The sequence below is a fragment of the Arvicanthis niloticus genome, chromosome 26 (genome assembly GCF_011762505.2).
Source record: "Arvicanthis niloticus isolate mArvNil1 chromosome 26, mArvNil1.pat.X, whole genome shotgun sequence".
Lineage (NCBI taxonomy): Eukaryota > Metazoa > Chordata > Mammalia > Rodentia > Muridae > Arvicanthis > Arvicanthis niloticus.
The window spans coordinates 25,108,052-25,135,691 of NC_133434.1; the positions used below are offsets into that span (position 1 = coordinate 25,108,052).

At 49.3% G+C, this 27,640-nt stretch overlaps 2 protein-coding genes across 3 annotated transcripts; one reads left to right on the forward strand and one right to left on the reverse strand.

Annotated features, from left to right (window-relative positions):
- On the forward strand, nt 1–11,401 carry Sh2d7 (SH2 domain containing 7). Its single transcript, XM_076925253.1, has 6 exons — nt 1–179; nt 1,433–1,522; nt 4,395–4,560; nt 4,803–5,012; nt 6,923–7,609; nt 9,232–11,401. Exons 1-6 carry the CDS (start codon nt 7–9, stop codon nt 9,280–9,282), a joined length of 1,377 nt encoding a protein of 458 aa, XP_076781368.1. The 5' UTR covers nt 1–6; the 3' UTR covers nt 9,283–11,401.
- Nucleotides 10,676–27,640, reverse strand: Cib2 (calcium and integrin binding family member 2). Of its 2 annotated transcripts, XM_076925254.1 has the most exons (6): nt 27,395–27,640; nt 21,825–21,859; nt 15,745–15,856; nt 14,210–14,357; nt 11,814–12,009; nt 10,676–11,398 (listed from the first exon to the last, which is right to left on the reverse strand). In XM_076925254.1, the coding sequence occupies exons 1-6, from the start codon at nt 27,443–27,445 to the stop codon at nt 11,377–11,379; spliced, it is 564 nt and encodes a 187-aa protein (XP_076781369.1). In that variant the 5' UTR covers nt 27,446–27,640; the 3' UTR covers nt 10,676–11,376. The 2 variants fall into 2 exon arrangements, with proteins under 2 accessions (XP_076781369.1, XP_076781370.1); XM_076925255.1 differs by lacking the exon at nt 21,825–21,859.

Here is a 27,640-nt window from a genome sequence, read left to right on the forward strand (position 1 = left end):
ACCAGGATGGAGGGTGGCCCAGAGCAGCTCCATCTGGGCAAGGCACTAGAGGAGGCAGATGGGCGGGCCTTGGCTGAAATCCAGGAGCTGGCTCTGAAGTGGTTCATGGAGACACAGGCCCCATCTATCCTACAGAATGGAGCTCTGCCCCCCTGGTTTCATGGATTCATCACTCGCAAGTAAGACTGCACCGACCACATGACCAGCATGGCTTACAGCTCCTAAGGGCTGGGAATATGGCCTAAGGACTCTGGAACTCTGGGCTCCTTACCTTCCCTCACTAGGCAGGACCCTGGGGTAGAAGAGACAGATTGAAGAAGCTCCTGAAGGCGTGTGTAGAAGCATTTTCCTAGCGGGATCTTTGGTAGTTGCAGCTATGGGAAGGATGAAAGTGGACCGTGTAGGAGCTTAGCATGTTTAGATAAATTCTGAGTATCTTGGCGAAAGTTAGCAGACCATGCCATGTGCCAGCACTGGAATGTTATTATAGTTGAGGTAGAAAACTGTCCAGAAAACCTAGACACATGATTATCCCAGCATAGAGGCAAGAATTTGGGATTCGGTGTTGTGGTTGAGATAGATCACAAGCTTTCCAAGTACTGGATGAAAGAAGGAATGAGAAACAAAGCCCACGAGGTTCTGGCCCAGTGCCTGACAGAGTGCTAGGTACAGCTTTGTGAATCACCCATGGCTGTGTTCAGGGGGCCTGCAGCTGTTTTAATGCTCCACGTCACTGTCTTGACACTCTTTGGAAATAAGGGCCCCCACATATTCATTTGGCACTGATCCCTGAAAATCATGAAGGTAGTTCTGACCAGTAATGTATTCGGTGAGTAAGTGGGTGAGGAATTATATGGTCTGTGTTCTTTCAAGCTAAAACTTTCTATTGTGTCGCAAAAGCACTTGGTAGTGAATAGAAGAACTTGAAGGGGTGGCAATGAGTTCCTGTAAGCTTCTTTTGTAGCCAAGCTTGAGACCCAGCAGCAGGGCTACAGAAACTCTTATGTAGTGTACATCTTGTACAACTGCACACTTAGTCCCAAGAGAGGGATCCCTACCAATGCAAATGTCTCCAGTATCATTCTTTCTATATAGTTATCTGTGTGGAGAGCAGGAAGCTGCAGGTCGTGTCTATTGCTCCTGCTGGCAAGGCTACATTGGTGGGTGGAAGGTGCCTGTGGCCTGGGGACTCCCATCCAACAACAGACTGTCTTTAGTTTGCTTACTTGAGCCAGGACCAACTACAGATTGCACCTTGAGAGGCCTCAGAGTCAGTCAAAGGTCTCAGAAGGTTCTCTCTCAAGGGCTGAAAAATCTGTCTCAATTTAGGACGCAAAGTCATGGCCTGGAAGGATCCTGAAGCAGGTCTAATTCAGGCTGCTTGGTTACTGTGAGGGCACAGACCCCAGTTAATGGAATGTCCTCTGTCCAGACAGACAGAGCAGCTACTCAGGGACAAAGCTCTCGGATCCTTCCTCATCCGTCTCAGTGACCGGGCTGTCGGCTACATCTTGTCTTACAGGTAAGTGGGAGGCCCTCTAGGAAGAGATAGGTAGTCTCGGGGGTCCATAACCTAGGACCTGCTGATGAACACAGAGGTTCAGAAACCCACTGTCTTGTTTTCTCTGGGCCTTTACCCCATGATTCAGTCATCCTCTTCTTGGCCAAACGTTTCTGAACACCAGCACTGACTATACATCAGGGATGTTGCTGCAGCCTTCAAAGGGATGAGGGGAGCCAGATAAAACTTCTTCCCAGGGGGGATGGATGAACTCTGAGCCCAGTAGCGGAGGAACAGGCTTGCTAGTGGGAAGAGAGCATGGTTGGGTATAAGAAAGTCTTTCTAGTAAGTGGACTGGCGTGAGCAAAAGTACAAGATTTTGAGAGCCACAGATCCTTGGGTGTAGCAGGACACAATATCGTTGAGAACAGGATAGTCATGGATAAGAAGTCTGACCACAAAAAAGGGATCCAGGCAGAGTGCATAAGAAGGGAGAACTGGAGACAGTCTAGAGGTATGAAGACTATGGGAGCCCACAAGAGGAAGAGACATGTACCTAGTGTAAAGTCAGAAGTGATGACTGTGGACCATGGTCTGAAATTGGGCTGAGTTGGGAAGTAGAAGGCTCTCTCTGGAGACTTGGAAGGAGGCCAGAGCCTCGGGGCAAACTTCCAAGTCTTCAGATACTGATTCAAATTATGTGCACAGACTCTCCTTGTTCAGATCCTAATCTAGAGGAAGCTTCTTTGCCTCTCTGTGACTCCGCCATCTCATATGTAAACTAGGAGTGTTCTAGTTACCTACCATAGGGCTGTTGCAAGCTCGGGTGAGATGAGGTATTTGCAATTGCCTGGCACAGTGAACAAAACATGGAAGGGTTAAGCAAATGTTAATAATTGTTCAATTTTCATTTGTCCCCAGACACTGTTTTGGGCACTGGAATATAATAAGCATCTTGCAAATCTCCTTTCAGTTTTGTTTTTTCTTTATTCTGTGTTTCTTTGAGCTTCCCTCTCTCTTCCTCTTTCCTCCTCATGAGACCTTAGGCAGAATGCCGCCTTATAAAAGGTAGCAAGAGAAGATGCTCAAAGAAACATAAATAGTGAAAAGGAATGGAAGGGACCTGAGACAATCAGCATGCTGACTCCCAGATCCACATCAGAGGCACCATGGTCATTCCTGGTTTTCATAGAATTGGCACACAGCACTTGAATATCCAATTGGGGGGAAAATGGTCACTACCTCATACAAGGTACAAAAATGAATAATTCTACATAGGTCCAAAATAGAAAACAATAATCTTTCTTAAAAGGAAATAGGAAAATATTTTCATAAGTAAACAAAGTACCTATGAAAATAGGACAAGAAACTCTTCTTCTTAGACACCCAAAGCACTCGCTCTAAAGGACTGATAAATTTGGATGTGAACGCAGTCTGGCTGCGACATCTGTTACCCACAGACGGCCAGCATTCATTCAGCTGATCTGGCTGGCTAGACAAGCGCCTCCTTCCCTCACTGAAACATGTGCATCCCCCTCTGAAGCACACCTTGTTAAAGAGGACAACTTTCCCAGAATAGAAAAGGAATGACCTTTGGTCTAAAACCCCCAACAAAGCTCTTAAAAGACTGATAAATTTGGTTTTCCTAAAATGTGAGGAGAAAGGGAGGAAGGATCGAGCGTGTGTGCATGTGTGCGTGCATGTGTGCGTGTTGCTCCACCTTGCCTCTGTTATGTTTTGGTATATTCTCAGGAGAAATGAGTAAATGCATTCACCAAAAGGCAGCATAACAGCTACATTTATAACAACCTCGGTAAGCATCAGATGAGACACTCCACGTAACTTTTGAAAGAAAGAAGCTAAATTTACTTGGGCCTGAGTGAATCTGAAAAATACGTTGAGTGAAGGAAGTGAGACACAAATGAGGATTTTTGCATAATTCTCATCTATTTGAAATTCCATAATGGAAGAAGCAAGCTTATGGCAATAGAGTCAGAAAGAGGCCGCCTATGGGACACTGGCAGGGAGGGGCTGGCCAAGGTTTTATATCTGCATGTGGGTACATGGCATTTTTATGTGTAGAAATTCATCTTGCTGTACACTCATGATGTGTGTTCTCTGTTTAAGTCATTCTTCCATAAGAAAGGAAGATGAAGAGGATGAGATTTTACAGGCTGGGGGAGGGTTCTGTTCCAGAGGACTGGGATTGGTGAGGCTGAATGGTAATGGTACAGGGTTGGACCTTGTCTTCATTGAAAACTTTGATATTTTCTTCTTCGTTGTATTTTTGTGTTTTTTTTTTCTTTTATTGTGATCTTCTGAATAGCATACTAGTCAAGTATGGAAGTTCATACCTATAATCCCAGCACTGGAGAGGTTGAGGCAGCAGGATCCACTTGAGTTTGAGGACAGCCTGGGCTATAAAGTAAGATCTTCTCTGAAAAATAAATGAGTAAATAACTAAAGGATTTAAAGTTAAAATTAAATAGGGCTGGGGGCATGGCTCAGTGTTATAGCACTTGAGCAGCATGTAGGGGGCCCTAGGTTTCAGCCCCAGCACCACAGAAAACAACAAACATAAATTATTGCATTAGAAAATAGATGAGCAAGATTTGGGGGGGGGCTTTTAAATTTTGAGCTTGATAAGGGTCTAAATCATGCTAGTCCTGGCCCTGCACTCTTGAAGAACAAGATCAAGTTGTTCCCAGGGTCCCAGACATCTGAATCCCCCCCCCTTTCCCCGCCCCCGAGGAACACCATAGACACACGTGCGGAGGGCAGTCCTTGGTCAGGTGAGTCTGTACTGGAGAGATGATCCTCCAATACACAGGAGCAAAGCTGGTCCATACGTAGCCAGCAGCCCAACCCACCCCACGTGTGAACTGTGTTACAGGGGTAGTGATCGCTGCCGCCATTTTGTCATCAACCAGCTGCGAAATCGACGTTACCTTGTCTCGGGAGACACCCTCAGCCACAGCACCCTGGATGAGCTCTTACGCCATTACCAGGAGGTGCAGCTTGAGCCTTTTGGGGAAACCCTTGCTGCTGCTTGCCCACGGGTAGGCACACTTCCTCCACAGGTGAGGGTGGGAAGATGGGGTGTCCAGCCCTGGGGTAACAATTACACATGCACATGCCATCAAGGGGACCGAGAGGAACCATGGCCCTCAATCAAAAAAGAATCTTACCTAAAGGCCAGAAACTTAGTGGGCTGTGTCCATCCCTTCTCTGCAGCCCCGGGCAGGCAGCTGAAGGTTGCCAGTATATGACCATAAGCCTGTTATATCTTCACTGCCTCCAGCTAGAGGAAAATGATCTATACGATGCCATCAACACCGGCCTCCAGCAGACTAATCTAGGCCTGGAAATTCCAGGCATGGGATTTCCCAGCGTGCTTCCTGACAAGGCCACCAGTCCCCGCCTTCCTGCAAAGCCCCAGGTCTCCTTCCTGCACACAAAGAAAGCCCTAGACATGAGTTCCCCGTCTGTCTCGGATGAGGAGAGTGCAGAGGTGAGGAGGAGTCTGCCCTACACAGGCTAATAGCTGCTAGGCTGGAATGTGGAGGCCATACTAGAGTCAGGGCCTTAGAAGCCATCAGAGCAGTATCCTCAGACAAGGTGGGTGAACATCAGGCCCATGGTGTAAGAAGCCCAACCTAGAGTTAGCCTCCAGTGATCCACCAGTGCTATGGCCTGCCCTGGTCAGCAAGCCTAGACTAGACTTTTCTGTTTTCTCAGTGTGAGGCTTTATATGAGTCGTGTACTCTCTCTCAGTCTATTTTCCATTCCTGAGGTACCTGAGAGGGCGTAATGAGAATGTTGTAAGACACTGAATGTCACTTAGCAAACTGTAAAGTGAGGTGTCTTTATGACGGGATAGGCTTAGAGAACCTCCTTAGACATAGACCACGCGTGCAAGGACTTCTTACACTCAGAATAGAACCTAAAATCTTCAGGGTCTACGAGAGCCTCTCCAGTCTCCCGAACCTTCCTCCTATGCTCACTGTGACCCTATTGGCCGTATAGATCTTTCTTAAACCCACAAGGCTTTGAACTTGCTGTATACTCTGCCTGGCTGCTCTTCTCATTAGAGAGTGACATCACTCATACTACATTTTGTCTCTCCTCAAAAAGACCACCTGAGCTCTAGAACATGTCCCCTTTGCCACTCGACCTACAGAACATGTCACCTTTGCCACCTGACCTACAGAACATGTCACCTTTCCCACCTGACCTACAGAACATGTCACCTTTGCCCCTTGACCTACAGAACATGTCACCTTTGCCACCTGACCCACAGAACATGTCACCTTTGCCACCTGACCCACAGAACATGTCACCTTTGCCACCTGACCCACAGAACATGTCAACTTTGTCACCTGACCTACATACAGGACATGTCACCTTCACTCCTGACCTACATACAGAACATGTCACCTTTCCCTCCTGACCTACATACAGGACATGTCACCTTTCCCTACTGACCTACATACAGGATATGTCACCTTCACTCCTGATCTACATACAGGATATGTCACCTTTCCCTCCTGACCTACATACAGGACATGTCACCTTTCTCTACTGACCTACATACAGGACATGTCACCTTCACTCCTGATCTACATACAGGATATGTCACCTTTCCCTCCTGACCTACATACAGGACATGTCACCTTTCTCTACTGACCTACATACAGGACATGTCACCTTTCCCTCCTGACCTACATACAGGACATGTCACCTTTCCCTACTGACCTACATACAGGACATGTTACCTTCACTCCTGATCTACATACAGGACATGTCACCTTTCCCTCCTGACCTACATTCAGGATATGCCACCTTTCCCATCTGTTCTCTTCTCTGTTACCTGTTTTGCTCTCTATAGCACTGAGCGTGACCTGACAGGACATTCCTTATGACACATCCATATATCATATACTACACCAAGTCCTTGTGTGTATTGTAGCACAGCCCCATGGTGCTTGTTTCCAGGTTAGAATATAAACCCAAGCTGGTCTCAGACTTAGACTGCCTGCCATGTAGTTGGTACCAGTAAACATTTGTTGAAAGGTTCCATGAGTGATGGGCTTGGGAGTAAGCCACTCTGAAGGCATACATAGCAGTGAGTGGGAGACTCATTGGGCACTGGGGGAACCAGTGAACCATGCTAGAGACAGGAGGAGCAGGCAGAATGAGTTTGGGTTGGCTGTTGAGCTGGCGGCCCAAGGCCTTGGTTGTCAAGGCAAAGAATGTACTTAAGTCAGAATCAGGAAATCTGATGGCTGTGAACCAACCCTTGCATATGATAGGCAAACTGAGGCAAAAGAGGGAAGCTCAGTTTATAAAGATAGCTTAAATGGTCTGAGGTCATGGTATCAATGGATGTTTTTTAAGACATTTTCTATCCCTCTCTCCCAGGTACCCACTAGAGTGCCCCCAGTTCCCCAGAGGAGTCCCTCTCTTCTGGATGAGTCTTCTGCAGGCCCTAGTGACATCATCTACACAGACTTGAAGAAGATGAACCGGGCACAGCTGGGCCTGGGCACAGAGGTATGGGGCAGGCACAAGCCAGTTCCAGCTGGAAGTTTGGCTTGTTCCCCAGGCAGGGAGTCCTCAAGAAAACTCTCAGAGGAAGATCAGAACAGGCCCAATAGCCCAGGACTTGCCCCATCTGGAGTGAAGCCAGACCAAGGCTCCACAATGCCTTATACGTCCTTGGGATTTTCCCTGTCCCCCAGTTCTGAGGCCCTGGGATCACGGGCTACTTCTTGGAGGCAGGGGTTTCTAAAACTGAGCCATGAGGCTCAGTCCTCCTCTGAAGGCAGCTCTACAGATACCTGCCAGCTGGTTGAGACATCAGGCCTACGACAAGAGGGTAGGGACAGACCAGACCAAAAAGGCAGTACTTACGAGCAGATCCCAACCTGCTGGCATGGCACTTCCAAGCCCCCATACCCCAGCATCAGTCCCACATACAGCCAACTATCAGTGCCGATGGACTATGGCTATGAGAAGATTTCAGGGACCTCGAAGCTCCCAGAACCAGGGAACACCTATGAGCAAATTCCAGCCGCCAAGAACAAGGACACTGGACGAGTGCACAAGGTGAGTTCCCTAAGCAGGTGGGAGGTGACACACGCCTTTAACCCTAGCACTAGGATAGCAGAGTCAGGAGGGATTGAGGCCAGCCTGGCTTACGCAGTGAGTTCTAGGACAGCCAGGACTACATAGAAAGAATCTGTGTGTGGCCCTCAAGCACAAGTAGCTTACTGCCAATGCTCAGAAGTGGCCAGAACTCCCCCCCCCCCTGGTGATTTAAGGATGGGAGAAGCAGCTGCTAGATTTCAGGGTGAAATCACCTAAGAGCTTCCTCTACAGCAGGGTGCTCCCTGCCTTTCCTGCAGCCCACTGGAAGACTGTCAGAACCACTGGAAGGTGGAAAGGAGGCCCTTGGCCCTAATCATGAATAAACAACTCTCTGGCTTCTGGCTTTGGCCAAGACAATTTCCCTGATGACTGTAGCTACCAAATTTAGCAAGACAAAATACAAGGCATCTAGTTAGATTTTAGTTGTATATACACCAGTAGTTTTCATGTATCTCAAACACTATGATGGGGGTCTGGAAAGATGGCTCAGCAGTTAAGAGATTTGGCTACTCTTCCAGAGGACCTGGATTCAGTTCCTACTGCTCACACAGCAGCTCACAACTATCTGTAACTCCAGTTCCAGGGCATCCAACACCCTCACCCAGACATAAGAGCCATACATGCAGGCAAAACACTTGATATTAAAATAAATAAATCATTTTTAAGTGTCAAAAAAAGAAAAGAAAAAAACAAAACAAAAACAAAAAAAATCACGATGGTTTCTTATTTACCTAGAATTTAGATTTAACTGCACAGCCTGTATTTTTACTTGGCAACCCTACCCAGACTTTCTCTTCCTTGTCTGTAAAATGGGCTGGTTATCTGGTTGTTGCCCAGGGAACAATGTCCCACATGCCCTCTTGACAAGACACTGTCAGAGGTGGCTCTTGGCTCTCAGGGTGACTATTTCTGAGGATTCATGATAGAGAAGAGGAGAACATGGAGGGGGTGAAAAAAAAAAAAAAACCAGAGAGAAGTGGTTGGAAACTTCCCTCTCCTGACCTGAACAAGGACACCCTGAGCTTGAGGAAAGCCAGCTCTTTCCTCAGGGCAGGGCTGTGTCCTCCCCGTCTTGTTCTCCCCTCCCCCACCTTCATCATTTCTGAAGTGTCAATCCTCTTAAGATTTTGACAGTCCATTATGGACCTCAGAAGCCATGTCTGCACTTCTCCCAGATGTTCCCAGGTCTTCCTCTAACCCTGGTGGTGGTGTATATAATCCATCTTCCTCTCCATCCTTTGCCACCAAGCCAAAGCAAGGCCCCAGAGGGTAGGAGGTAGTAGGGGACCAGCACACACACAGGAGGGGAAACGATGCTCTGTGGTATTTTCTGCCTCCTTCCCCACTACCCATCCTTAGCCAGGCAAAGGCACATCCTCATCTTAAATTGGAAGACTGAGAATGGAGTTTGGGGCCCCAAGAGAGGCCTGTGGGAGCCATGCTGGCATTGTGTTCTGGCATTTTTTTTCCCCCAAGCTTGGGCTGACACCCCAGGCCCGAGCTAAGAGCCTCTGAGCCTGGTTCTCTGGTTTCCCTCTCTTCTGGAGAGCTCAGCCCCCAACATCTTTCCCTCCTCCCAGCCTGACAAGTTCCGGAGGCTCTTCTTCACAGACAAGAAGCACAAATTCTGAGGAAAGGCCCGGCATTCAAAGGGTTTGGTGGTATCCACACTGCACCAGGGATTACTGGATACCCTCAGCTCACTTGAAGGTGTGACCCAACCATCTGCTATGGAACCAGACTTCAGGATGTATCCTAGGTACCTATCCGAGAAGGCATGGGAGAGACCTTGCAGCAGCCTGCAACTCCTGGATGTCTCTTCAATGCTGTCCATCCACACAATGAAGGAATAAGGCCAGCAAGAGTGGAGAAAGGTTGGATGAAGGTAGAGAGGCCTGGGCTGACTGACCAAGCTCGCCTCACACCTCAGATAATTAACAAGTATATGGCAGGCCCCTTGCCAAGACATTTTCCTGACTGTCTAAATGACATCATGCCTTTACTTCTGAGAACAAAACCAGTTCCCTTCCTCATGGCCTTGCCGGGAAATAGGGGGAGAAAGCCAGGAGCCATATCTACCTGCCCCTGAAGGATTAGATCCAGAAGACTGGGATACAGCAGTCCACCCTCCAAAGCTCCCACCCAGCAGCAGCTGGGCTCCTGGGAACTGCCCCCAGCCCTTCCTGCTCCACTTCCCCATCGCCATCCTAGCTTCAGTATGCAAACTCCTAGCTTGTGCTACAGAAACCTACGTGAAAACATAGATAGTGAGGGTCTACACAGAGACTCCCTCGATAAGGCAGGCTTGAGCTTGGGATGTACTGCTGGGCAGCATCTGGAGTCAGCCAGGGGACATCTGATGCCATGCTTATCTGAGCAGGTGACCCCTACCTACCCTCTGTCTCCAGTCCTGACCTTTGGAACAACTCAGATTCCACCCAGGCAACCTACCATGAACCTGGTGATGTCACCTCCAGAGACTTTTGGGAGTCGGGCTTTGCCCAGTCACCAGTTTGGGAGTAGGATATTCTTGCTCCAGCTGTTCCCTTGGCCAAGCTGGCTTTTCCAGGGATTGTTCCTGTTTTGTAATGCTCCCTTTCATCCATGTGTCCCCCAAATCCATAGGGTGAGCAACTGGCCTGCTGTCTTCTCTCTACCCTGTCTCTACAAGCAGGAGGCAGCAACCAAGACCACAATCTCCTCCCCACCTACCTCCACTCAGGCCCTGGGCAGAACTGGTTCAGTGCACAGTGGGGAGAGCCACTCCTTGGTAGATAGTTGGTTACTGTGCTTTTCCCTCTGTCTCTATAAGTCCCTATCTACTAGAGGTGGTGGTGAAAGGGTTAAGAGTAGCAGGAAAACCCTGAGCCTAACAACAGTGAGCTCTCTGTTGCTAGACAAGTGGATGATTAAGGAAATGGAAACAATCCTCACCCAACATCCTGAAGCCAACCATAGCATCTGATACCCAGGGCAACGCTTAAAAGGGGCTGCCTGAAAGAGTACACTGACAGACTCGCAGAGTGCGGGACACAAAAGTGTTTTATTTCTAAGAGTTCACAAATCTGAGGTCAGCACACATCAGTGATACCATGTCATGGGGAGGTGGGGTGGAGTAGTGTTCAAGACACGGGGGAGGAGCCCTTTGGACCTAACTGCTTATACAGCTTCACACTGGGGAAGTGGGGGGGGGGGGGTACAGTCTCGCCTTGGCTTTGGTAAAAGATTGCATAGCTTATTAAACCCCCAGGCTCTGTTTTCTGTTTTCTTTGTTTTTTGCACGTATCCCTGGTGACTGGGGTGTCTGCCCAGCACATGGATAATCCAGCCTCATCCCTCCTGCTGGGTTTTTCCACCTTCCCCTCCTAGGTGAGAAAAGAACTGGGCAAGGGGGTGGGTGAGAGGGCCTACAGGGGACTGCAGGTCTTGAGGGTAGACCACTGGGGGGCCCAGGGAAGGGTCCTGCTGCTTTTCACAACCCCATTGCAGTTAGGTTTTTTTCTTTTTTTTTTTTCTTTCTTTTTTTCTTTTTCTCTTTTTTTTCTCTTTCTTTTTTTCTCTTTCTTTTTTTCTTTTTATTTTTTTGCTGAAAGGGCCACAGGAAATGTCCATGTGTGAGAACCCCAGAGGCCGCAGCTTCTCTCCTGGAGTACTTGGAAACCATACCTGCACAGACAGCAGGCCAGAGGATGGAGTTCTAGGCCCCCATAGCCTTGGCAGTGTCCTCAGATTCGGATGTGGAAAGTGCTGTAAAGAGGGAAAGCACAGAGAGAATGAGAGACAGAGCGGGGCAGAAGGCTCTGTAGGGAAAGCTAACCTAACCTGGTCATCTCCTTAAGGAAAGCTGCACAGAGGTAATCACAGGAGGCTAAGAAGGAGCAGCTGTCTAGTTTTCAGCTTCTCACGCTGAGGGTCTAGACCACCCCTCCCTCCCTCCTTCCCCCGAGAGTCTGGGTCCCTCCTGTGCACCACAGAAGATCTTGATCCCTCTCATGACAGGAATAGTTGTATAAGAGCCAGTCATGCATCTGGGAAGCTGGGACCAGATACTTCAGGGCTGCTTATGTCATTGCCTATGGAGATCCCATGAGACTAGGTAGCCAGCTGTGACCCTAATGTTCTAGCCTATCCCACCCAAGCCCAGCTCCTGGGGTAACGGTACCTGAGAAAATCAGGGGCCTTGGCGATCATGTCCTCAAAGTCAGCAAAGCCCAGCTTGCCATCGCCGTCCAGGTCAGCTTCTTCAATGACTTTGTCGCACACAAGCACTACCTCATCCTCATCCAGCTCTGACTTCGTGAGGCGGGCCAGCGTCAGCTCTAAGTCCTCCTTACAGATGAAGTTGTCAGTGTTGAAGTCTGTGAGGTTAGGTGGGAGGAAAGAAGGTGGTCAGAAGAGGGCTGAGTCCCTACAGGGGCTTCGCAGACAGACGCGTCCTGTCCAGTTACTCCTGCCTCCCGGCTGATCACACCGATCTCTCTACCAGCCTCTGGACTCCCCAAAGTATCTCTATGAACTCAGAGAGCACCGGGGTCCTTGTCCCCACTGAAGGGAACCAAGAAGCTCACACACAAGATATATCTCAAACATCCAAGGCGACAAATGAACATTTGAGGAACGCACAAACCCCCACAATGACGGTATATACAGCTACAGCCCAAGCAGTTCCAAATACAAGCTCTCTGAGAACGTCCCACTCAAGCTGAAGCGTCTTCCTGGCCTCACCCCACATTGGACTCCTAGAGCCAAAGAAGACAGAACCCAGAAAGGCCAGTGCCTGAGTCCAAGTTGGAGATCCAATTAGAGGTGGAGCTAGGATTCTGACTAGGTCTACTTAACTCTAAAACCCACATTTTCTTAATGGCACCTCATCACCACTGGTAGGCCTACACACACACATAACTAATTAATACATATGCATACTGTATGTGGTAGTCATGCACAACTTAATCTGTCAATTAAAAAAATCATAAATCAAGAGATACAGGATCACCCTAGAGAGAGACCAACACAGGAAAGACCTTTGTGCACAGAGTAGGGGCACTGTTGGGTGTCCTGGGCAAAAGGCACTCCCACTATCCCCAGAGCATGGCCCAGTGGCCCATGGGCTGGGCCATGTGCAGGCTCTGTGCACTCGGTTTCCCATGCCTCTGATGCCTTCCTGACAAATACCACTTGGCCTTCAACTTTCTTCAAGCATCACTTTCTAGATAGACTGTCTGTCTAACTGCCCACCAGGCTGGCATAAATGGTATTGACAAGGACCAGAGCCACTCTTGCTCACTTGTGTAAACCACACCTGAACTCTGCAGGCAAAAAAGGTGGGCTGGAGAGGACAAGGACCTCCCAGAGGTCACAACTGTGGCCTGGACTTAGAGCAGAAGCCCTTCGGTGTAACCTGAGTGCCCACCTCTGGCCCTGCCTGTGAGGGCCTCCACAGTGGGCATGAGGTAGGATTTACCTCTGGTCCTGAAGGGCCTGCAGAAGGTTCTATGAAAAGACCTGCCATCTGGCTAGAGGGCTGGATAGAGTCCTAGGCCAATTTAACAGTAAAAAGCCGAGACCTCCACGTGCTCTGCATTTTCTTCTTGTAGGAAGACAACAGCCTTTCCCAGGGGCAGCACTGTGAGGTCTTAGGCTGAAGGATCATGGGTGCAATTTTCGAAGCTACATTTATGGAGGGTGGACAGGCAGGGTCTGCTTTCTCATATGCAAACACCATGTATTGCACTGTGTATCTAAACTAAAGTCCTTTGAAATAAACATGCTAGCACAAAATTAACAGACAGCCCTTGATGGACCCAATGCTTTAACATCCACCAACTTCTCAAAGGTGCAGGAAGGTTTATAGTCTTTTCGTATTGTCCAGGAAAAGTTCAAGGCACAGCGAGCCAGCTGTGTGGTAGTCTCCATTTAGCTATGGGGGAATTGGGTGTGCCCGGCGCCCTCTAGTGGCCAATGTGTCAGCAGGCTGGAGAAACGGGATAACCCTATCTCTGGCCTGTGAGGGGGACTCTTCAGGATTTCCCTCTCTACCTGGCTCATCATCATGTCTCAAGAAATCTGGCCCCTAGATTTAGCTTGATTTTCTAGTTCACATACTGAAGTTTCCCAGTGATCTTTCTAGAACACAATTGCCCTTCCCTGCCTGCCCTTCCCTGTCTGAACCCTGCAGTGTCCTGGTCCTGAGCACTGGGCCCAAACTCCTCACAGCCTAGCTCTCTATACTCTCACAAATCCCTCCCACTACATTTCCAAACTTCCTTATATTGGCAAGCCTTGCTGTACATTCTGTTGGGGTACCTGTCCCATTGTCCTAAAGGACTAATTTCCCCTGGTCCTCTAGTCCCTGACACCATATTCCTTACTTTAATCCCGCCCCCCAGAGTGGGTGAGTCTCTCCTTCTTTCTGAAGATGTGTCTCCTGCATGATTTGTGCTCTCAAGGCAGGCATTCCTCAAAGGCTACCCCATGTGTACCCAGCAATAACTTGACGGCGCAATGGCCCACAGCCCCTTTCAGCAGTGCAGTTCTGCCCTGCTGCCAGCCCTCCATTACCATAAATCTTGAAGGCATAGTTTGCCTTGAGCTCCCGAGGCGCCGACTCACAGAGCACAGAGAACATGTCCACAAAGTCATTGAAGGTGAGGTTCCCCTCGCCATCCTCAGAGAAAGCCTCCACAATCCTCTCCTTGAAGGGATTCTCCTGAAGAAAAGCACAACCATCACTTGGGGTAGGTAAGGCAAGGGTCTCAGGCCAGTCTGAGGGCAGCCTGTGACAGCCTGTATGTGTGGCCTCCAGAGAGGCAATAACCACAGCTGCTTAACGGGTTACTGGAGGAGCTGCCAAGTTAGATGCATAAGGCACTGATATGGGACCTGGTTCAGCAAGCATGTACTCATGCTTCACAGGACCCGTACATGAGCACAGCAAGCTGAGAAGGCCTGCATGCCAGCTGTCTCATTTTTCAGAGGCACATACACAGTCTCTTTTCTCTACCTACTCGGCTGTGTCCCTGGCAAAAAAAAAAAAAAAAAAAAAAAAAAAAAAAAAAAAAAAAAAAAAAAAGACAACAGCTCCAAGAAGCCTTGAGTGCAGGCTAATTCAGGCCAGACAGGTGAGAAGTGGAAGCGAGGCCCCAAGATGTCAGGTAACTGGACCAACATAAGCAACAAGAGGTGGTTCTGATGCCTCCAGCCACATAGCCCATTTGTTCTCATTCCCAGCTCCCGCCTCTGTTCCTTCCAGTGATGCCAAAGTCTCCAGGACTCAGATTCCTTCCATCACAGCTGCTCAGCCTGAGTCAGCCCCAGGGACCTGGAGACAAAGACCCTACAGTGCCTCACATTCTCCATGTCACTCAGCCTGGTCTCCCACTCCCTTGAAGACAGGCAGTGATTTCCAGGGCCATGCCTATGCTCGGCATCTCTCAGGACAGAGTCAAACGCAGTCCCAGGGCGATGCCGAGTACCTCTTACCATGCTGTAAGCCATACATCCCAGGCCTGCCCAAGTCCCACTGCAACGTGGAATTGTGCCTAATGCTCTCTTCCTGTGGGAATAACCTTTCTATAACCCATGTTGAAGCACTCAAGAAACTTTCCATGTGTAGGTGACTTAAGGACCTGCACAACAGCCTTACTGGGAGCTGCCTGAGCCTACCTCACATAGCCCAAATCCAAATGAGAAAGACACCCAGGAAGTTTGAGTCTGAGATATGTCATTAGAAATGACCAAGAATTCATGACCAGACAGGGGAAAGAAAGAAAAATTATCTAAAACAACAGGCCAAGGCTTGCTGAGTACAGCCCAGGCTATTCCACATAGGGACGTTTAGGTAGACATAGGCCACCGGCTGGGCAGTGGGCAGCCGAAAATCCCCAGGACACCTACCAAGCCCCACCCTCCCATAACTCATCCATGCAACATGTATATTGGGGAACTGAGACCCCGGAGAACTTCAGCGGTCCATTCAGGGCAACACATTCACAATGGCTGGAGCCAGGTTGCAGTCTGGATGTGGGCCTCTACTCCCTGCCTGGATATGGATTCCCCATGCTCCAACCCAGCAGCAGCAGCAGCCTCTCACCTACCCGGAGCTCCGGCATCTGAATGATGAGGCTCATAGGCACATGGACGATGGGACTCTTCCTGTAGTCCATCGGGACGAGGTTGGGAGCCAGCTCATAGAACCGTGCATGAAGCCTTTGAGAGAAGCAGAGGGAAAGCACTACAGGCTGCCAACCCTTGGCCCCAGTGACCCAGTGCCACCCTGCCTAGGGCCTTATCCAGGATCTAGTGAGGAGTCAATAGACGGCTGTCTGCTCTCTCCACAATGGGCATAGCCTGGCGGGGAAGCAGGTTCTGGCAAATCCCTGTGCTGATGACCCAACTGCCCAGGCCCTCCTTGCTTCCTAAACACACACACACACACACACACACACACACACACACACACCACACACACACACACACACACACACACACACACACACACCACACACACACACACACACACACACACACACACACACACACACCAGCACCGTTATCCCCTCCAATACTTCCTCCCTGTCCCCTAGCCGAGAGACTGTCTCCCACTCCCTCTTTATCTGTCTCTCTCATCCTCTTTCCCTTTCTCTTCCTCTCCCCTCACCCTGACCTGATTTTGCTCCTCTCTAGGAATACATCTCCACCAAAGGACCTAAGGTCACAAGGGACAGAGCAAAAAGGAGAAACCCCCAAATCCTACTCTCTGTGTGAAAAATGGTCAGAAGACACCAGGGTGGCCAAATACAAGCTGGGACTCTCCACAAGAGGATGCTCAGATTTTCTGTTATTTCCTGCATTGAGGAATATTACCCTTCTTTTCATAAAAGTCCTTGCAACAAAATTTATATTTTGCAATTCATGTGTTTTTTGGAGGAGGCAGGGGTGGACAGGGTCTCACCAATGTAGCCAGGCCTTGCAAGCCTCCTGCTGGGCAGCCAGAAGCCTCCCCAGGTTGAGGTTGCCACACTTGGCTAATTCTTCACCTTTAACAGATCCATTGTGTTTCTGATTACATTTTCGATAGACATGAACATCTACTCCCCTCCCCCTGTGCTAGGGGTGATGTCACATGCCTCTAGACATTAGCATGTGTCCCCAAAGTTGTGGGGGTTGCTGCAGCAGGAACTTCAAGCCAGGCTGAGGTTGGAAATGCACCTAACCCACTCACTAGCTAGTCGGGTGACCTTGGGTAAATGGAGTAACTTCAGAGAATTATTTTCAGTCAGAAACTGAAACCCATCTACCATTCTCCATACTTGTGTGGGTTAAATAGGAGAGTGTTCGTAAAACTCTGGCAAGCTGAGACTCAGTCAGTAAAGTCAGGGAGGGGACCTGAGTTCAATCCCCAGAAAAGAGAGAGAGAGAGAGAGAGAGAGAGAGAGAGAGAGAGAGAGAGAGAGAGAGAGAGAGGAAGAAGAAGAAGGAGGAGGAGGAAGAGGAAGAGGAGGAGGGGGGAGGAGGAGGAAAGGAAGGAAGGAAGAAAGGAAAGAAGGAAGGAAGGAAAGAAGGAAGGAAGGAAAGAAGGAAGGAAGGAAGGAAGGAAAGGAAGGAAGGAAGGAAGGAAGGAAGGAAGGAAGGAAGGAAAGAAGGAAGGAAGGGAGGGAGGGAGAAAGAAAGAGGCCAGGCACAGTGACATATAGCCTTGGGGTTTTTTGTTTTAAAAAACTTAACATTTTATTTATTTAATTTTTAAAAGATTAATTTATTCTATTTTACCTGTATGAGTACTTTGCCTTCATTTGTTTGCCTAGAGGTGACTCTGGCTAAGAGTATGTGCTCTTCCACAGGATCTGAGTTACTGCCCCAGAACTCACATACGACAGTTCATACACACTTAGGCATAGTTGTGAGCCACTGTGGGGTACTGAAAACTGAACCTGGGTCTGCTGTCAGAACAGCCAGTGCTCTGAACCTCTGAGGCATCTCTCCATCCCTGGCATATACTTTTAACCTCATCTCTGGGGAGTAGGAAGTAGGCAGACCCCAAGACCGTCCAGCCAGCCTTGCCTACTTGGTAAGGTCCAGGTCATTGAGAAGCTGTCTCAAAACAAAGAGAGAGGCACTTGAACAACATCTGTGGTTCTTTTCTGGTCTCCACATGCACACACATACTGATGTACCCATGCAGCAGGGATGGGGTTGGTGCACACCTTTAATACTCGCACTCAGGAGGCAGAGGCAAGTGAATCTTTGAGTTTGGGGCTAGCCTGGTCTACAGAATGAGTTCCAGGACAGCCAGGGCTACACAAAGAAACCCTGTCTCCAAAAGAAAAGAAACAAAACAAAACACATGCACCCATGCACACACATGCACACACAAGCACTCATATATACATTAATCACCTGGCATCAGACTGTAGTTATTTCTACACTCCTGTTTGCCTGCTAACCTGCCAATGATGCCCCAGAAGAGGTGGGCATGGCATCAGGCTGTGGGTGCTCCCCAAAGTGAGGAACTAGGTTCTGTCCTGATATATTGTTCTAAAACAACTAGGGCCTAGAGGTGACTCTGGCCCTGGAGCATATGCTCTTCCATAGGAGTGTCACTGTCCCAACGCTCACATAAAGCAGCACATAAAGCTGTGACTCCAACTCCAGGGGGTCTGACACCTCTGACCTCCTCAGGCATACACACATGCATTGCATGTACACAAAAAAAACACACACACACTTAAAGATACAGACAGACAGACAGACAGACAGACAGACAGACATGGGGCTGGAGCAAAGGCTTGGCAGTTAAGAGCACTCATTGCTCTTGCTGAGGACCTGGGTTCAGTTCTCAGCACTCACACTATGGTCCATAACCACCTGTGACTCTAACTTTAGGGGATCCAACATCCTCCTCTGATGCCCTCTGCTGATGTCTGCAGGCGACAGGCATGTGTGTGGTACATATGCATACATGCAGGGAAAAAAACACTCAATGCATATAAAACAAAAAAAATAAATCTTTTAAAACATTAAAAAAATTTAAAAGTAAAATAATTAGAATGATGCTGGGAATTTTTAAGGGACTACATGAAGAACCTGAAAACCCAAATTACTGTGGGAGAAAAATCACCTAAAGAAAGAAAGAATGAATGAATGACTCTACATCTCTGTCACTTCTTCCCTCAGAGAAGAGCACCAGGTTAAAAAAGATGTCTACATCTGTGTCCTGTCATAGCCCTGAGAACCAGAGATGACAACTGTGCCACTCTAGTTGCATGAAAGCAGGTGTGGAAGCCCATGGGTGGTTTTGGGAAGTTCATGGAGCCCTTCCGACCACTCAGGAGGCTGAAGCAGGAGGAGGAGTCCAAGTTCACAGCCAGCCTGAGCTATACAGGGTGACTCCATCTTAAAAACAAAACACCAACTAACAAACAAACAAAAAAAAAAACCAACAAAAAAAAAAAGCTCAACTCCGAAAATCAATAAATAATAAATAAACAATGAGGGGGAGGGGAAGGGAGACTAATAAGGAGAGGGAAAGGCGGAAACAAAAGCAAGCTCTCATCCCAGAGCCCAAAGAATGAAACAGAGGCACTGCAAAGGTTTGAAACCAGCCAACTCTCTATAGCAAGAGCTTGTCTTAACCTCCTGCCTCCTGTGCTCCCCACCACCATAAGAAAACACAAACAAACAGACAAACAGAAAAGATACTGGCACCAGACCAAGATGAGTCGACCCCAAGTATTATGAGATGTAGCCTATGATAGGCAACGTTTGGAATCATTAGGAAAAAGATGGATTCCTCTGAAAAGTCATAAATGGATAGCCCACATGAATGCCTGGCCCTCACATGGGGTTTTTAAATATATTACATTTTTAGAAGAGAAATAATTAAATTAAAATTTTCAAATTTATTTGCCAACATTTACACACGGAAAGACATTTCCACGGTACATTTGTTTGGTGGTCCTGCTGGGGCTGGGAACAGTTATTTCTGCAGCAATGATCCAGGAATTGGCCCACTTCCTTTACTCATGGTGCAGGTTGGCCCTGCAGGCAGTTAAGTTTCAGACACCTCATGTATAATAAAGATAAATAAAAAGTAATTAAAACAGATTACATACATTTTTTAAAGGTTAAGAAAATAAATAATAAAGCAATCACTTAGCAGATTCCTCAAAGTGTCAACTGGACAAGCTTGTCTTTGGCTGGAGTGGACAGGATTCCTGTCCACTTGTTCAGGAACCAAGTGTCACTGAGGACAAAGGAGCTGAAGGTCTAAGCCCTTACCCACAGGAAGTAAGGAAGCTGAAGGGGGTGGGAGGTAGGTGGAGTGGGGTGGGCTGCTCACCCACCTCCGTGCTGGGATGGAAGAGCTATACTGAGAGTGCTGGGATCTACAGGGCTTGTCGGTAGGGGGAGCAGTTGGACAGGGATCATGGTTATCTGTGATCTGAATCCCACTGACAGAAGAACCTCCAGCTCAAGTTTCCTCCCTGCCATCTGGTCAGTACTCAGGGTGCAGCTTACCAAGGAAACAAGCATCTGGCAGGTAGGGAAGGAGGGGGGCAGACCAAGGGACTGACCAGGCTGGTTCTACCACTGACCTGCTGGACATTCCTGGTCGTCTTTGCTCCTTACCATCTCTGGACCTCACTAAGCTGTGAGCAGTGGAGAGGGGCTGGCCTGACAGGGCTGCAGGGGTCAGTGAAGTGTCATCAGTGACACCCAGAAACAAGACAGGAAACTGCTCAGGCAGGGTGCCTAGATACCTGGGAGGTTCCTTCACCCATGAGGGGACCTGACACTTGTTTTTTCTCTAGTGTGGAAACAAAAAGGCCAGGGATGTCAAGGCCCAGGGACCTTTACCTAAGTGCCCTTTATTTTCCAGAGACACCTCCAAAGGCCTGTCAGACCAACCCCAACTCTTGGCCTGGTCTTGAGCCATTCTTTCCTAAGGGCAACCTTGCTGATCTCATAGAGATTGGTACATGGCAGTGTGAGGTCAGGGGGCATGAAAAGGAGACACAGGACTGCGCCTTTGTCTCTGCATTTTGCCAGCCTGGAACACCCTCCTGTGTCCAGTCCTCCCATCCCTCATCACTGGTGGCCAACAGGCACCATGGCCAGGTGCCAGGCATGGATAGAGACATCTGAATTCTTCCCCAGATGGGAGATGGTTACTGAGCTTATCAATCTATAGAGTTTGACTGGCTTTAAGAGCATTATAAGTGCTGGGGTGGCAAGGAACTGGGTCAGAATAGAAACGCCGTGAGCCTCAGAACACAAGCAGCCCAGAATCAGCAGGTATGAAGCTGGGGCTAAGGGGGTTGAAAGTGCACACCTCAATAGCCCCAGTAAAGGATTCCTATGGAATTCCTACTGAAAAGAGGGCTTGTCCCAAGAACTCTGGAAGGTCACAGTCAGTACCAGAATTCCTCATTGAGGACACATTCAGGAGAGTTCCAGTGGTCAGGTACTGCACCTTTGACTACTGCCTCTTGACAGTGGAACCAGAACCCCAGAAAGTGAGGCTTCAGAGGGCCAAACCTCGCTGAGGTCATAGAGCTCCAGGGCTGTGGATGTGGGAGGAGAGCTCAGGCCTGAGACCCAGTCTTGGGGGCTCTGAACCCCTAAGAGGTGAAAATGGGGTAGCCTGTGTCCACCCAAGTAACAAGGTAGAATGGTAGGCTGGAAGAGGAGTACTGTCCACACAGAGTGATCAGGAGAGTGAAAAAAGCACCAGCACAACTCTCTAGGGACACTGTACCAGGCTATAGCCCCAGCCTGAGCATCGATCTCCAGGGAAACTGATCCTGAGACTTTGCTGGCTTTTAGTGACACCGGATAGCCTAGGTAGAGGGGGCCAGCAATGGCTGCAGGTTTCCTAGCATCCTATAATAGCTGCTCACTGGTCTGAGACTGGCAACATTGCAATCTCTCCTGTTCAGGACCTCCACCTTAGGTCACTAGGAGAGGAGCTAACCTGGAGACCTCTTGCAAACAGCTCAGGCATGATGGATATGCCTTTGGCTTTTGGACATCCCAGGAGTGGCAGACATTGAAGCCAGAGGATTATTAGAGCCTCTATCTTAAAAGATGGGGGTCCCTATGGTACCAGGTCCCAAACGACCCCACTCCTACCACAGCCCTAGCCCCAGAGAGATAGACAACAAGCCATACTTACTTGAGGATGTCCTTCTTATTGAAGAAAGTGCAGTCCTGTGGAGGGAATACACAAATGGCTTTCTCTTAGAACCCTTACAGCTATGCTTCTGCCCCACCCAACAGTCCTGGACCCAAAGCAGAAAAGTGCCTACTGCTTCTCCCCATTTCTCTCCAGAGGGGACAACCAATTCTAGGTCCAGAAGATGCTTCCAGAAACTTTTGATCCATGGCCCCTGCCAACTAGGCCCAGGACAGTGATGCATAGGTGGGGTGGGGCTGGGTGGCACTCTTGAGGGTAGTCAGCAAAGAGGAACACAAGTGGCCACAGTAGACTTGAAGGCCAAGGGGATACATTGTGGGAGATCATGGGGGTAGCCAATAGACAATTCTAGAAACCACTGTAGAAAGGATCACCAGGGTGCCTCGGCACACCACCAGAGGCACTGAGAATACAGCATCATGTGGGCAGGCAGTGTAAAGTGGACGTCCTGAGTAGCTGTGGGCAGCAGTCCTGAGTTTGGGAACTTAGGGTTCCAGGCATATGATCTGTGGTGTTAGGCTGCAAGGACAAGGGATATCACACCGAGGGGGCAGTAGAAAGAGAGGGGGCCTGAAGTATGAGGGCAGAACCCAGAAGAGGGGAGTGGACAGGTAGCATCTGGACTCTTTAAGGACCTTCTGGCTGGCTTAGATACTAGTTACTATGTCAGGCCGAGGAGAGAGGAAGTGAAAGTGGTCCAACACGACTTAAAATGTCCACCAATGCAGGGCTTTTCCATTTACCTCCTGATGTCTAGATCTTCTGCCTCTGCCCACTGTTGTAGCATGAAGGAAGAATACCTCAGACTCTGCAGAGCCCAGAGCCCACAGGGTCTTCTGGGGCCTTATGCTAAGCAGAACTGCTCTGATGAGGGGGCATATGGCCACAACCCAGGGTGCACCAACAGCCAGGCTGGCTCTGGAAGACCTGGAGCTGCTAGACACCAGGCTGGCAGAATTGCACATTGAGGTGGGCCAAAGAGGATGCCCACTGTGTGTGCACAGTAGCTAGGGTTTTCCTTGCTGCCTCTGTGTAGGCAAAGAAGGAAGATGGGTGCAATTTCCAGGTTCCCACAAAGCCCAGCGAATCTGTCTTTCCAAGCTACCTGCTGTCTACTGGGAGACAGAAGAAGGACTCCATGCAGCTGTGCCATCCTGGAAACTCAGGGGCTTCTGGAGGGCTCAACTTTGCTTTTGGCAATGTCTCCTCTGTAAGTCAGGAAAAGCTCAGACTAAGAAGCAGCAACCCCGCTGGGCGGTGGTGGCACACGCCTTTAATCCCAGCACTTGGGAGGCAGAGGCAGGTGGATTTCTGAATTCGAGGCTAGCCTGGTCTACAGAGTGAGTTCCAGAACAGCCAGGACTACACAGAGAAACTCTGTCTCGAAAAACCAAAAAAAAAAAAAAGAAGAAGAAGAAGCAACCCCATCCCGACCCAACGTCAACAGAAAACTCCCTGTCTGCCAGAGCTAAGAGTCAGGTAGGCTGAGGGCATATGGACGAGCTCCTCAGCTCTTCTCAGAGACCAAGAACAGGCAGCAAAGGCAGCCTGACAAAGCTTCCTAGAAACACTCTTCTTATCTAGAGGGCTAGCCCTGCCATCTGAAGGCAAGTGGAAAGGGCTGGGGCTCTGCTAACTAACCTGGAAGCACCATCACAGAACTGGAATAGGGGAGACGGAGTCCTGGCTCCAGTCTCTCTGTGTTCCTCCTACATATACCCAGAGTTCCTCCTACATATACAGACCCCTCAAGAGAGCTGCTTGCAAAAGCACTTTTCCCATGTCCTGGCCACCTTAGCACAACTAGACTCACCTTCTGGACATTGTCCTTTAAGGAACGATGCCCAAGCCATAGCAGCAGCCTCCTGGGAATATGGTAGAAATGTAGACTCTGAAACTCTGGGTAGGAAGGTGTATTTTAAAAGCATCCCCCAGTGTGCAGATTCCTGCTAGCAAGAGAACATCTCCAGGGCAGGCCATCCGAGGAGCAGTTTAAAATACCTGGACTTTGCCACCCCTCAGACCAATGACATGTGACAGCCCTGTGTTCTCCCAGGCATCAGTGGCCTTTACAGCCACTCAACACTTATAAACAGGCCTGTGATCCCAACTACTTAAAAGGCTAAGGAAGAAGAGTCAAAAGTTCAAGACCTGCCTTGACTATTGAGTAAGACACTGTCTAAGAATGTTATAAGTGAACAGAAGACTAGGCATGGAGATATACATCGATGGTAATAGAGTGCCTAGCATATAGAAAGTGTTAGGTTCAATCCCCCAGGGCTCCCACTTCAGCCCATCACTCAGTGATTCTGAAATTCAGCCCAGGCTGAGAACCACCTCACAGCCAGTACACAATTACCATGCACCTTGCATAAGGGACTCTAATTGCCAATTTCATTTCATCTTTGGCACCACCCTGGTGCTATCTCCCTGTCTTACAGATGTGAAAACTGTGTCTCCTGGGGGGGGGGGGGGGGGGCTAGACTGGGAGAATTGGGATCAGGATTCTGTAAGCACCAAATAGCCCAGGCTGGGATCTTCTAGTTACTAGTGGAAGCCTGGAGGTAATTTCCAAATTTTAATTCTGCCTCCAATGTGCCACCAATTCACCCTCCTCTCTAGCACTTCCAATCCCTTCCCTCCCCTCTCAACTCAAGAGCCCTGTCTGGCATCTGCTTCTTATCTACTTGGTCTGCCTACAGCAGTGGTCAAGAGTCAAGCCACTATCTGTGCCATGTAAGGGAGACAGGACTCCTGTCTGGCTCTGCTTGCCCAGCCTGGGAATGGCCCTACCATTCACCGAGCGAGCGGCTGGAGGTCAGGCTCCAGAATGGCCCGAGTTGATCCCCATGACAGCTTTGTGATTTACATAAGCATAGCTGGATTAGGAAGAATTCCCACCACAGAAGTGGAACCTAGGCCCAGAGGAGAACATCAACTTGTTAACTCCCATAGCATCAACTGCCCAACTACAACTTGAACCCAGGCCTTCAGAATCCCTATATGGAGTTCTTTGCCATTCTTGAACTCTATGATAGACATGTTTGTCTTCCTTCCTTCCCTCTTTCCTTCCTTCCCTTTTCCTCACAAGCCTCTTCTGTGCATAGAGAACGCTTCACAGGAAGAGAGGAGTGCAGACAGCAGCACTGCCTGGTGGGAACCATTCAGAGGTCAGAGGAAGGCCTGGAGAGGGGTGCATGTTATGAGCCCACTGTGCGCGCCAGGGTAAGGTCAAGGAGCCTTTCCTGGAGATGTGAGGCCTAGACAGCCCGCTGCTGAGAAGCTGAGACAACAGCACCACCGTGACTGGAAGCCCTCCCTGCAGGGAGCCTTGGGCTTGAAGTAGGAAATGAAGTTGGGGGCTGGAGAGATGATGGTTCAATGGCTAAGAGAGTTGTGGCCCTTATACCACACCTGGGTTCAATTCCCAATACCCAGACGGTGGTTTACAACCAACTCAAGTCCCAGGGACCCAAGGCCCTCTTCTGGCCTCCATAAGCAATAGTCACACACCGGGTTACATACATACATAGAAATATTAACACCTAACATTTTAACACATTAACACGTTAACATTTGCATTAATATTAATACATTAACATTTAAAACGAATAAATCTAATTTTTAAAAAAAGAAGGAAGGAAATGAAGTTGGAGACCAGCTGAACCCAGACCGGGCCAGGATGAGCCCTGTTCTGCTGTTCAATCATCCCAAGACACCAGAATGACCGGGAGAGAAGGTGACTGTACCTAGTTTAGAAAGCTCCCTGCTAGAGCTGGGCACAGTGTTTATGTCTGTTATTCATCCAGGTCCAATGGATGGCTTCTTAGGGTTTCCTATAGGGGCCTGGCTAATACACAGTCATTCCAACTATAGTGAGGCATATGCTGTCTTTTGAAAGAAAGATGAAAGAAAGAGGGACGAGTAAGTGGGGGATGGAAGGAGAGAATGAAGAGAAGAGGGACAAAAGACCACAGGACCGTGGCTGGAAGGGAGGAAGCTCCATTAGACCTCTGTCCCTAGGAGACTTTGGAGGGCTGGCCAGGGTCATGTTCTAGAGATAGACAGGGGATCTCAAGGTGAGATGCAAAGTGGGCTGAGTCATACATGGGGCTTGTTCTTAATTGAAGACATGGGCTGGAGCAAAGAGCTGGAATGGATGAAGGGATGCAGAGGGTTCTGGGGAGGGCAGTGGGCCCTGTGTAGGCATGAGAGAGGAAGAGGGAATGGGTGTGCCATGCACATAAGTGGCCAGGGCAGTAGCCGAAACTTTGGGCATCTGCAGGGCATCTGGAGAGCAGGAAGTGGAGCATCTTGCCTCAGGGAGGGAAGACCATCAGACTGTGAAATTCCAGGAAACCCAGAGTTACTGGGAAAAGGGAATGCAACTCTGGGGCCCTCAACCAGCCCTCGTTGGGCATGCTAGAGAACCAGAGGAGAGGAGATGTGGGGCTCTCATGTTTCGGGGCTCTCCTTTCCCTGGCAGGGACTAGCTGGGCCCTGGCAAAGGAGCAGAACTTAACACTGGACTGAGTCTGACTAGTAACCCAATGCCAGGGTGGTCTGAATGGGGATGCAGGCTCCCCACTCTCCCCAGACCACTCTTCTCTCCTAGGTTTGGGTTGTTTGCCGGAATCTACCTCCACTTAAAACGCCTCCTTCCAGAACTTTCTGGGCAAAAATCCTGACTTCCCAAGGCCCTGTGCAAGCTGTGCTCTGTTTCTGAAGCTTCCAGTCAAAGCAAGAGCTATTGCCCTCCCCTGTTCACTAGGGCTCTTCTCAATACATATTCTGTCATTGGGTCACACTGGAGGTAACCGCTCCATGCTAACTGAATATTCACGGAGGTTGCACTCATTTATCTAAGGTAGGAATATGTGTGACATAACACTCCTAACCAATCTGTTTAGAGGATACAAAGAAGACTCCACAACAGTGCCTTGAAAGATGGGAGACATTACATGGTAAGCTAAGGCATCTGAGCAAGACTCTGGACCACCCAAGAAACAAGGTTTCCTCCTATACCTACAGAAGTTTTCACATGGCTGGGGCCTTGTCCACTGACATGAACAGCTAACTCTGAACTTGGATGAATCGGGGGTGAAAGAGCTACTAGGATCACAAAGTAGGTTAAGAAATGTGGGTATATAGTCTCCTTCCTCCAGTTATAACAGATAAACAACACACCCCAACTACCTGTAACTACATTTGGGGCCTCTTGTCCTCCCCCTACTCCAAGACCTTTCTGGGATGAGGGTCATGTCCAGTGGACTGGGAGGAATGGCTGGGGTTCAGCCTGGGAGGGCAGGAAGAAGGTCAATAAGGAAGAGAAAAGAGAGTGAGTGAGACACATCTGACAGAATACTCTAACTGGAATGCTCTCACATTCCCGGGCCTGGGAAACTGAGGCTCATGGAGGGGAAGTCACCCAAGGTGACGCTGCACGCTGAAGGCAGCGGCAGGGTTTGAACCTCGGTGAGTCTGCTTTTGCGAGGCCTGGGTAAAGGACAGAAAGGGAGACTACAGGGGCCGCGGCGCGCCGGCTTCACCTGGTAGTTGTCCAGCTGCTCTTCAGTGAAGATGGTCTGCTTGTTCCCCATGGTGACCGCGGTGGTATGAGTGGCCGCGGCGTCGTCTCTCGCCCTTTCGAGTGCTGCTTCCCATCGGCGGCTTCTGGAGCCCCGAGCCCGGCGCCCACGGCCCTTGCCAGCCCGAGAGCGGGCAGCGTCGCCAGCCTAGCCTGGCCCGCTCCGCTAGGTCCCGCAGTTCAGTGGGAGGGGTGCAGGGGCTGGGAG